Consider the following 11,726-nt stretch of genomic DNA (forward strand, 5'->3'; position numbering starts at 1 on the left):
TAAGCCATTAACAATTGTATCTATTGGAGTTTTAAGACTTGACTTGTTTATTTTATGAATTATATATTTTGGGAAGTCTACGCATGTTAGCTTACTAAAAGGAAAACTTGGGTGATAGAACATGTTGCAGTAGGTGTTATTCTTATTGAAGATTCAGGTGTTATGCTCCAAAAAAAATATAAAAGCACTAAAATAAGAAATGAAGGTTAAGAAAATATTTACCGGTTACGGATTTTCTTCTAATGTTCTAAAGCTAGGATTAAGAAGGAAAAAGGACAAAAGATATGAAAAGGATTTGAATACATTCCTATATATATATATATATATATATATATATATATATATATATATGGCCTTGGTGCTACACGTGGATTTACTCACTACGTGTAAGTGATTTAGCCTATTTATTGGGCAAGGCTATAGACTATAGTGGGGAATAATGATGGAAAATTATTATTATTATTATTATTATTATTATTATTATTATTATTATTTTATCATAATTATTATATTTGATGTATTTGTATTATTATTCATAATTTTACTCCAGATTCTAATTATAGAACCTTCAAAAATACTTAGAGGTATACTGGGATCATGCATGGTCGTCGAACAAGTTGCCCGAGACTTGCACGATCTTAGTTATTTTGTAATAGAGTAGTAATATATAATTGTTTTCGGATTGTCTTAAACTCTCGAACATATGCTCCTGGATTATACTTTCTCGTTTTGGAATAATTTTTTTTTCTATTTTGTTTGGTTTAAACACTATTTAAAAAGGTGGTAAAATCAACAACGAAACTTCTTTACACAACTCGTCTTAAACTTACAACTTTATCATATAATTATTATATAAGGCTTCACTTTCTGGTCAAAAGACTAGGTTGTCACTACCATTAAACATCCACTCGGATCATTTATGGCGACAATCAAAACGAAGTCGTGTAGGGAACTCATTAATTTTCTTTTCTTATTTTAGTAAACTCAAACTATATCGTTTTGTATATAGGCGTGATGATTAAAAAAAATTGAGTGTTCGAAATTAAATGTTATGTTCTCAAATCTTACTGAACCAACCAAAATTTGTCAAAGACTTGGATCAATTAAGTGGACAATTTTCATATTATTCAAATACTTGAAAAATCATACACAACACCACAATGCAAACAAGATTAATTATACAAATATGTCATTAATTAGAAACGAGTTTGGATCAATTAATGGAGTCTTATAGGCTTCTTGGAAACCTTGTGTCCATAACCATCCACCCACACTTCACCTTCAACAACAAACCTCTTTCTTCCCGAGTACCGGCAACGGTCATCGGCATTGCAATACTCGAGCCGGTACCTCGTCAATTGAATGAAGGAACTCTAGTTAAGGTGTTGATGTATTTATAGGGAGATTGAACAATAGTTTTGTAGAAAATGTGCATAATTTAAACTGAGTTGAATGCATCAAAGTCAACTTCAATTATAAAATATTCGGTCAACTGGCTAGGTAACTATGTGTAATATGACGGTGTGCGTGTATGTTACGGACTCAATTCCTACATCGGTTGTGAGAACAACTGGTGTGGGTAAATAGACTAAATGCTCTCTCACTTAACAAGCTAGTCTTTTGGGCTGAGTTCTCATGTTTGGTCACATCGACAATATATTAAACGTAACCGAACAATTTGCTCTTTAATGTTAACATTTATGTAGGGAATTCTATTGTTATCCTGTTAAAAACCATAACCGAAGCGACTAATTCCACGAAGACTAGCTAATATGCTTATTTGACTTTATATTTAATTGAGTTTTAGTAGAGGGAAAGGAAATTAAAGAGGTAGAATGTGACAATTATTAAAATAATGTTTTAACGCGGGGAGAATATACGGAAATGAACATGTTATTGGAGTTTATATATTACAAACAGGCCATAGGCATGCAAAGATTTATCTGCATTTAAATTTAGAGTGCCTCAATAGTCAATTCTTAATCAAGATTCATTCATTCTAAATGAGAACTTTTAAATCGCAATCAGAATATTCTAATAAATGCGAGATTACACAACATTTTAGTTTTAGAGATCATTGATGAGAGAGTTTAGATGCTTTCAAGCTTGTGTTTTTTTTTAGTGTCAATTCTTTGATCATTTTGTATATCGTCTTTGAATATTTTGTACGAACGAATATAGCAAGATAAATAGAAGTTGCGACATCTCTTGTTCTGTAAACATAGATACTTAGTGATCGAACCACATAAATCTTCCCTTCTTGTCATGTTTTGTTTCATATATTTCGTAGTCTCGTTTCTTTAACAAAAATAAAAGACAGAAAAAGCAAAAACAAATTGAATGGTGTCCCAAAATTAGTATAATTGCATCGTGAAACATTTTTATGCTTTATTGCCTCAATTAGAAATATCAGTGCAGCCCGAACCTGACTATCCCGCAATCCGAAAAGGATTGGCCCGAAACCCGCTGGGCCGACCTGATTACATCCTTAGCCTCAAATCGAGTATTGTTTTATATATAAAATATATTTATAATATTTTTGAGACATCGGATAATGAATATAATTAACAAAAAATCAATAATATCATTCTCAAATTCACGTAAATTATTAAATCACAAATTACAACGAGTTTCTAGCTATTAAGTAAGCCAAAATTATTTAGAAACCACTATCATAATTTATAAATTGTCGATCTTCAATATACTCTTCTTTAATGAACTTACCATTTTGCTCCGCCGAATGTTAGGCAGCCCTCAATGATGAAAGCAAACTAATGAAAGGGCTAAAACGCTGGTTTGAGAAAATGTAATGCTTTAGGTTTGTAATATGTGAAAGAAGGGTTGTAATTTTATGCTATTCATTATAACTGGCATTTTATGATATTAATTATTAATCCCTCCGTTCTAATATTGTCACATTTTGATCACGAGTTTTAAAAAATATAATAAAAAGTGAATTAAAAAGTTCGTGGAAAGTGGTTTTATAATAAAAAATGAGTGATATTGAGTTAGTGGAATGTGAGGTCCACTAGGAAAAATTTAAAAAAAAATGAAATGTGACAGATTTTGTGGAACAGACGGAAATGAAAATGTATATATATAACAAATTTTTCAGGCACGGAAAGAGTATATTTTTATGCAATTCTAATCATTTATGTCTCAAATTAATTTTTTATAATTCTATCTATGCTACAATCGCAAGTACTTTCTGGATATCATTCGTAACATATATAGCTAAGTCCCTACCAAACGGTGCCTTATATTTCTATATTGATTTATAAGGTTCCGTATGTCATGAAAAATTGACTATAAAATATTAGTTTTCTACTTAAATCAATTCAGTACTATTACAAGACAAATTAAAATTCTATAGATTGATATTAATTGAGTTTACAGTTTTCATTCAAAACCATAAATATATAAGGGCCAAAATATATTACTATTAGATTGTAATGCACGCAATATATATTTAATATATATAGTGAAATTTAATGTAGTTTAGTTTGATATTTCGTACATAATAATTAAATATGCTATGGAACATCTTAACTTATTTAAATTGAAATCTTATGAAAGATATCCCTCAGTTTGATATATACTGAATAAATACGAGTTCTTTTAGAAGATTTGATATCACAAATTCCTACTCCTATGTTATTAAGCAATAAAAAATAGGTACTCATCACCTCAATTTACCAAATTTATACTTAAAGAATTCAGATAATTAAGATAGGGTTATGTTTATAGCATTAAAAATAATAGATACTCGTAACTCAATATACCAAATTCGTAGATATGGAATTTAGATATCATCAGTTAAATTAGTTACAAAATCAGATTTAGTTTCCATAACTTTAAGACCTAAACACGGTAAAAAATATATAAAACTCCTGAAAAATTGCCTACATACTATATTCTTATATAAATATATAACAAATAAAAGATTGTACATACACGGTAAATAAGCAAACTGCCTATATATATAGCCATCATAGAACTATTTTTGATCCATAACACACAAGAGAGTTGAGAGAAATAGAGAGAATTAGAAGACATGTCAGTTAAGGTATTTGAATTCAATCCGAGCGGCGAAGATTTGATCAATTTCTACCTTCATCCATGGGTGAAGCAACCGGTGCCGTGGAATGGCATTCCGGTGAAGGAAATCTACGGTCCATCGTCGGATCCGTGGGTGGTTTTCAATGACGTGGAGTCGTGTTGGCACTCGAGGTTGGAGGAGAAGGGCGCCATCAAGTACTCCATCTACGCCTTCACGTTGCTCTCGAGGGTTTCAAACTCGAGAAGGGTTTCCCGAGGGGCGGGGACCGGGACTTGGCACGGCCAAACGGGCCCCGAGATGATCCAAGATTCCAAGAACGGCCAAATCATCGGCCGATCCAAGATGCTGGCCTTCAAGCGCCCGGGCTCGGATGCTGATTTCGGCCGTTGGACCATGCACGAATATTCCCTCAGCGATGGTCTAATTAGGTCAGGCGGCGTGCCAAACGCAGCCGATCTCGTCGTGTGCAAGATCACCAAGATCGTCAAGAAGAACAAGAAGAAATCCGGTGCGCAGCCGCCGTTGGCCGGGATTAGCAAGCTCCCGGAGTGGCGGACAACGGAGATGTTTCTTCCGAAATCGCAAGGCAACGGTGTTTGGGTTAGAGACCCTTTTGATGTTAGTGTTCCGGATCCAAATCAACAAGACGGAAACACATCCGGCGCCGGTGAGGGATCGGAGGTAGAGCCTAACGACGATGAGGACTTATTTCTCTTCGAAGCGGAGCTACTAGAGAATATGCTAGATGATAAGTAGTATATTATGTAGTCTTCTCGGGTTTTCTTTGTCGGTTCTTTCCCGAGTCGTATCAAGAGAGTCGAACCGCATAGGGTCGGAATTCTAGAAATTCTAGAATTCCATAGATCGAGTCAATTAATTGAGAAATAAGATATTTTATTCTTCTCATTCATCGTTGAATTCTTTATTTTTGCAAATCCTACAACTCAAATTAATTAGGGTTTCGAATATTGCATCTTCTCTAAACACGTTGGCCCATGAGCCTCCACCACAGCCTCCCGATGGACCGCGATCTTCCATGTGGAGATTAAATTGCAGGGAAATTTTGATTTATCTCTTATCAAATCACTTTATTCTCAATTTAATTTTCCATGTGGAGATTAAATTGAGTTGATATTCAAATGCTGGATCAATACAGAGTTAAAATAGATGTTTTAATTGATTTTATATTGAATTGATAGTTTCAATTAACCTTATATTCGTTTGAAAAGGTAAAAAAAAAGAAATTAAACATATTACTACTATAGTAGTATTAGATAACTTCAACATATTGATTATATATTGTAATAACTAAAATTAGAAAAACTATTATTAAGATTATACAATTATAATAAAAATAACGTAGTAAAAAAAGTTGAGTAACAAATTACTGTAAAAAAAGAACGCATAACTAAAATTGTTTGATAATTTAGTAATAACAAGATAGAGAATTATATATGGACATTTCTAATTATTTGATATCATAGTTAAGCTTAACTAACCCGTGCCACACACAAATGCTATAAAGCCCCTACTCACTGCCTCCAACAAGATAGCAAGAATGAGATGGGGTCTGAGCCATATTCAACCACTCATAGTCATTGGTATGTTAAAATATCACACAATGCACAATGTAGTGGACATAGATAAAAAAAATGGTTTTACATGACTAAGACATCGGATAGATACTACTTGTTGCCAGATGAGATTGAGCCATATAGAGCATGTAAGTCAAAGAGATTCATCACAAAGGTGATGTTTATGTGTACTGTGTGTAGACCTCAGATTGCAGGAGATGGAGAAGTAACTTTTGATGGAAAAATAGGCATTTTTCCATTCACCACTATGGAGCCAGTAAAGAGGAAATCAAAGATAAGGCCAAGGGGGACTATGGAGACAAAACCCATTCAATCAGTGAACAAAGAAGTGATGAAAGATTGCCTCATTCAAAAGGTACACTTTTTTTTCCTCATAATTCATTCAATCACATAGTAACAGATCATATATGTGTAGATCATACCAGCAATCAAGGCAAAATGGCCAGAGAATTTAAGCAAAGAGATATTCATTCAGCAAGACAATGCCAAGCCGCATATAAATCACAATGATGCTGATTTTCTGTCAGCTGCATCCACAGATGGGTTCAAGTTTCATCTCAAGTGCCAACCACCACAATCCCCAGATTGTAATGTGTTGGATTTGGGATATTTCAGAGCAATCCAATCTCTACAAGAAGATAAAGTGGCTAAGGGAGTGGATGACTTGTTGAGGAATGTGCATTGTTCTTTTGAAGAACTTAATCCGTACACACTCAACAATGTTTTCCTTACTCTACAAAGTTGTCTAACTGAGATACTTAAGGTGCAAGGGAGAAATAGCTACAAAACTCCACACATGAATAAAGAGAGATTAACAAGGATGGGGACACTGCCAGATGCTATAGAGGTGGAAGAAGAAGTTGTGAAGGCTGCTGTGGCATACCTCCAACAGCCAGAAAATGATGTGAGCACAAAATATGACATCTCAGGGGTCAGTGAAGCTGTAGGCTTCTAGTTCAGCATGTAGAAAGCATACTTTTTGTCAGTTGGGTGTGTAAGCCTCATAATTAGGTGTGGCTTATGCTATTCAACTGTTTTTTTGTCATTTTGTAAAGCCTCCAAACTTGTATAGGGGTGGCTTCTAAAATCCTAATCCCTCAGAAAAATTTCATCATAGGGCAGCCTCCAAACCTTGTAAGGGGTGGCTTCTAAGGATGCCTATCTCACATAACAGCCTCCTAACCTTGTAAAGGGGTGACTTGTAATGTGAAACTGTTTCTATAATGAATTTGTATGGTTTTTAAAGGCTAATCCCTCAGATAGCATGGTTAAATCATGGACAAACAAGCCTCCTAACCTAAGAACAGGGGTGGCTCATTAATCTGAAAACTCAGCAACACAAACAAATTCATCACAGGGAACACAATAGTATATGTAAACCATACAAAATCATCATAGGGAACACATTAGTAAACCATACAAAATCATTACAGTGAACACATCCAGATAAAACAACAACCACAACATCCAAACCCACAGCCTCTAGACCAAACAAGAACCACAACATCCAAACCCACAGCCTCAAAACCCATCCACACACCAGCCTCCAGATCAAACAAGAACCACAACATCCAACTCCACGGCCTCAAAACCCATCCGCACCCCAGCCTCCAGATCAAACAACCACAACATCCAAACCCACAGCCCCAAAACCCATCCACACCCCAGCCTCCAAACCCTTTACACAACCACATTTTTCAAACCCTTCAAACAACCAATCCTCCAATCCATCAAACAACCACAGCCTCCAAACCCACATAATCCAAACCCGAAATATAGAAATTTGAGGGACAACATACTTAGATTAGATTAGATCCAAAAACTTTGGCAGTAAAATTGCAAACATTTCCTTCTCCACATCTGAATATACGATGGGGGAGGGTTGAGGAATGTCGACGGAGGTGGCTGGTGGTGGAGCATAAAAGGGGGAGGCTGGTGGTGGTGGACCATAGAATGGGCTTTCACCCCCAAAGTACTCAAACATCTCACATTTGGGAAAGAATTCAGGTTCCGTTTCGGGAACAACGGTGTCAGTCAAGTTTCCGACTGATAGCGGGCTCTGACAGGATAGCGGGCGACGATGGGGGTGTATGAGGGCCATAGATGCTCTGGTGTGTCTGGGACAACGAGCTCGTCCAGATCGTCGGAGGAAAAATAAGGAGAAGAGTCGGGATCTTCCGGCATCGCAAACCCACAAAATTAGGATTTCAGAAGGTGATAAAGGCGGTGGATGGTGGCTGAAATCAATTCACGGAGGGAGGCGTTATATACGAACTAGGGTTTCAGTAGAATGAAGGAGGCGGTGGGTTGGGGGATACGAACTAGGGCTTCCTTCAATTTAAATCATTGAAATGGAGGATGGTGGTGGGTGGGAGAGTTTAATGGGGTTAAGCTGTGGTGGGTGGGAGAGTTAAATGGAGAGAGGCTGTGGTGGGTTGGTGGAATTAATGGAGGAATTTGCATCAAGGGTTGAGGGAGGTGAGAAGATGGTAGAGAAAGAGTGTTGACCGAATTGGAGGAGAAATGGCAAGTTGGTGTAAATAAATTAAATATGGAGGGGAGTTTCATTGTCTATATTTTAATAAATTAAACCATGATTTGAATGAAATCAACACCTTTTGATACATGAACATACCATCAAAATAACAATAAGTGAAATGATTGGAACGGAGAACACAAGTTCTAAAGCTTTAACAAGAGAATTCACTCTATCACTCGTACCATGAGATCGGAGTGCTATCGGCTTCTTGGAAACCTTGCCGAAGCGATCAATACAAAAGACCGCATCCGCTGCTGCCACCGTCTTCATATGCTTGGGGATCAAATCCACCCTTACATTCACTGTTGACCCGTTCGCAATCTTCTGCAGCGCGTCTTCCCACAGCGGCCCACGAGGCACCACCACCACCGCCTCCTGATGGACTGTCTTCTTCTTGCCCGCGTTGAATCCAGGGATGATGCAGTAGCCGACAACGACATTTTGGTAGACGTCTATCTTGGAAGCATAAGTGGAGGCATAAGACAAAGTAATGTTGACATTGTTGTAACGGAGGGGAGTAATGACTATACGTCTCTTGAATTCGAGGTCCATGAAGATGGTCGTATTATTACTATTAGGGTTTGAGGAGTTAATAGAATCTCCTCGAACATGAAGTTGGTTTATGTAGAATAGGGGTTCCGAAATCCAGATAATTGCTAATATGATCGCCAGGAATAAAAAGATAAAGCTCATCAAGAACACGAATCTTAGAATACAAATCCTTGCATAATTAATAATGAGTTTGGTACAATCCTCGCCGATCACTGACTGAAGAATGCGTGACATTAAGATAGATAAGAAGTAAACATATACGAATGAGTAAATATCTTGTGACAAATCATGAAAAAATAAGTATACTTATAAGCGGGACGAGTCTTAATGTTTAATCAATAGCGTCATTAGTGCCAAAAATATCATCATTAAAGTCCTAGATAGCTCATTTAGTATCGCGTGCATCAAGTGATTTACCATGATATCCAAGATTTATTTGCATTTAAATTTAGAGTGCCTCAATAGTCAATTCTTAATCAAGATTCATTAATTCTAAATGAGAACTTTTAAATCGCAATCAGAATATTCTAATAAATGCGAGATTACACAACATTTTAGTTTTAGAGATCATTGATGAGAGAGTTTAGATGCTTTCAAGCTTGTGTTTTTTTAGTGTCAATTCTGTGATCATTTTGTATATCGTCTTTGAATATTTTGTACGAACGAATATAGCAAGATAAATAGAAGTTGCGACATCTCTTGTTCTGTAAACATAGATCCTTAGTGATCGAACCACGTAAATCTTCTCTTCTTGTCATGTTTTGTTTCATATATTTTGTAGTCTCGTTTATTTAACAAATAATAAAGATAGAAAAAGCAAAAAGAAATTTAATGGTCCCCCAAAATTAGTAGAATCGAGGTTGAAACAATGCTAGATCGAATATTCCGATGATTGTTAAAAGAGTGAGGCAAACTATGAACAAGATTATAATGCTCTTACAACCCATCTAACACTATGCTACGAATAATTAATAGTACTAAAACTTAGGGGAAAATAAGAGTAAAAATTCGGGTGAAAGTTCAATGATATTTATAGGCGAATTGAGTGTTAATCCTATTTAGAAAGTATAACATAAATATTGTCTACGTAACATTAGCGTTCTCTTGTCACGATTGTATTTTGTGTATAATTAATGTATTATTGTGTCGTTTTAGATATAGATAGTTTAAATTACGTAAGTCAAATTTAATTCTTAGCCTAAATTAAAGTACTCATCCCATATTCACAAGTTTAATTCAGTATAGATTATGTGATGATGATCGTTATAATCAAGTTTATATGAAAGAATTAATTATTTAAATTTCAAATTATATTTTCATAATTTTCTGGAGAAGTGTTGAAACATATTTATGCTTTATTGCCTCAATTAGAAATATCAGTGCAGCCCGCACCCTACTGTCCCGCAATCCGAGTAGGGTTGGCCTGAAACCTGCTGGGCCGACCCGGTTGCATCCTTAGCCTCAATTCGAGTATTGTTTTATATATAAAATATATTTATAATATTTTTGAGGCATCGGATAATGAATATAATTAACAAAAAATCAATAATTTCATTCTCAAATTCACGTAAATTAGTAAATCACAAATTACAACGACTTTCTAACTATTAAGTAAGCCAAATTATTTAGATATCACTATCATAATTTATAAAGTGTCGATCTTCAATATACTCTTCTTTAATAAACTTTACCATTTTGCTCCGCCGAATGTTAGGCAGCCCTCAATGATGAAAGCATTAGGTTTGTAATATGTAAAAGAAGGGTTGTAATTTTACGCTATTCATTATAACTGGCATTTTATGATATTAATTATTAATCCCTCCGTTCTAATATTGTCACATTTTGATCACAAGTTTTAAAAAATATAATAAAAAGTGAATTAAAAAGTTAGTGGAAAGTGGGTTTTATAATAAAAAATGTGAGTGATATTGAGTTAGTGGAATGTGAGGTCCACTAAAAAAACTAAAAAGAAAATGAAATGTGACAAATTTTATGGAATAGACAGAAATGAAAATTTATATATAACAAATTTTTATATAACAAATTTTTCAGGCACGGAAGGAGTATATTTTTATGCAATTCTAATAATTTATGTCTCAAATTAATTTTTAATAATTCTATCTATGCTACAATCGCAAATACTTTTTGGATATCATTCGTAACATATATAGCTAAGTCCCTACCAAACGGTTCCTTATATTTCTATATTGATTAATAAGGTTCCGTATGTCATGAAAAATTGAATATAAAATATTAGTAGTTTTCTACTTAAATCAATTCAGTACTATCACAAGACAAATTAAAATTCAAGATATTGATATTAATTGAGTTTACAGTTTTCATTCAAAACCATAAATATAGTAAAAGGGCCAAAATATATTACTATTAGATTGTAATGTACGCAATATTTATTTAATATATATATAGTGAAGTATATTTTAATGTAGTTTAGTTTGATATTTCGTACATAATATTTAAATATTTTGTGGAATATCTTAATTTAATTAAAATTAAAATCTTACGAAAGATATCCCTTATTTTGATATATTCCGAATAAATATGAGTTCTTTTACAAGATTTGATCTCACAAAATCCTACTCCTATGTTGTTTAGCTATAAAAAATAGGTACTCATCACCTCAATTTACCAAATTTATACTTATAGAATTCAGATAGGATAGGGTTATGCTATTTAGTATTAAAAGTAATAGATACGGAATTTAGATATCATCAGTTAAATTAGTTACAAAATCAGATTTAGTTTCCATAACCTTAAGACCTAAACACTCTTGAATTGGATAAAAAATATATAAAACTCCTGAAAAATTGCGTACATACTATATTCTTATATAAATGTATAACAAATAAAAGGTTGTACGTATACGGTAACAAGCAAACTACCTATATATATAGACATCATAGAACTATTTTTGATCCACAACACATTAGAGAGTTGAGAGAAATAGAGAGAATTAGAAGAC

At 34.3% G+C, this 11,726-nt stretch overlaps 1 protein-coding gene across 1 annotated transcript; it reads left to right on the forward strand.

Annotated features, from left to right (window-relative positions):
* Positions 1-5,812: 5,812 nt before the first annotated feature.
* On the forward strand, positions 5,813-6,610 carry LOC125188195 (uncharacterized). The gene is made up of 2 exons (XM_048084954.2): positions 5,813-6,010; positions 6,071-6,610. The coding sequence occupies exons 1-2, from the start codon at positions 5,813-5,815 to the stop codon at positions 6,608-6,610; spliced, it is 738 nt and encodes a 245-aa protein (XP_047940911.2).
* Positions 6,611-11,726: the final 5,116 nt, after the last annotated feature.

This window comes from Salvia hispanica, chromosome 5 (assembly GCF_029641045.1).
Source record: "Salvia hispanica isolate PSC_SH4W2 chromosome 5, Shi_PSC_v1, whole genome shotgun sequence".
Taxonomy (NCBI): domain Eukaryota; kingdom Viridiplantae; phylum Streptophyta; class Magnoliopsida; order Lamiales; family Lamiaceae; genus Salvia; species Salvia hispanica.

Bases quoted from the DNA above. Each gene is read 5' to 3' on its own strand.
- LOC125188195 (XM_048084954.2), top strand. From the start codon at position 5,813: ATGTTTATGTGTACTGTGTGTAGACCTCAGATTGCAGGAGATGGAGAA. The intron at 6,011-6,070 runs GTACACTTTTTT...ATATATGTGTAG, and splicing joins AAGATTGCCTCATTCAAAAG to ATCATACCAGCAATCAAGGC.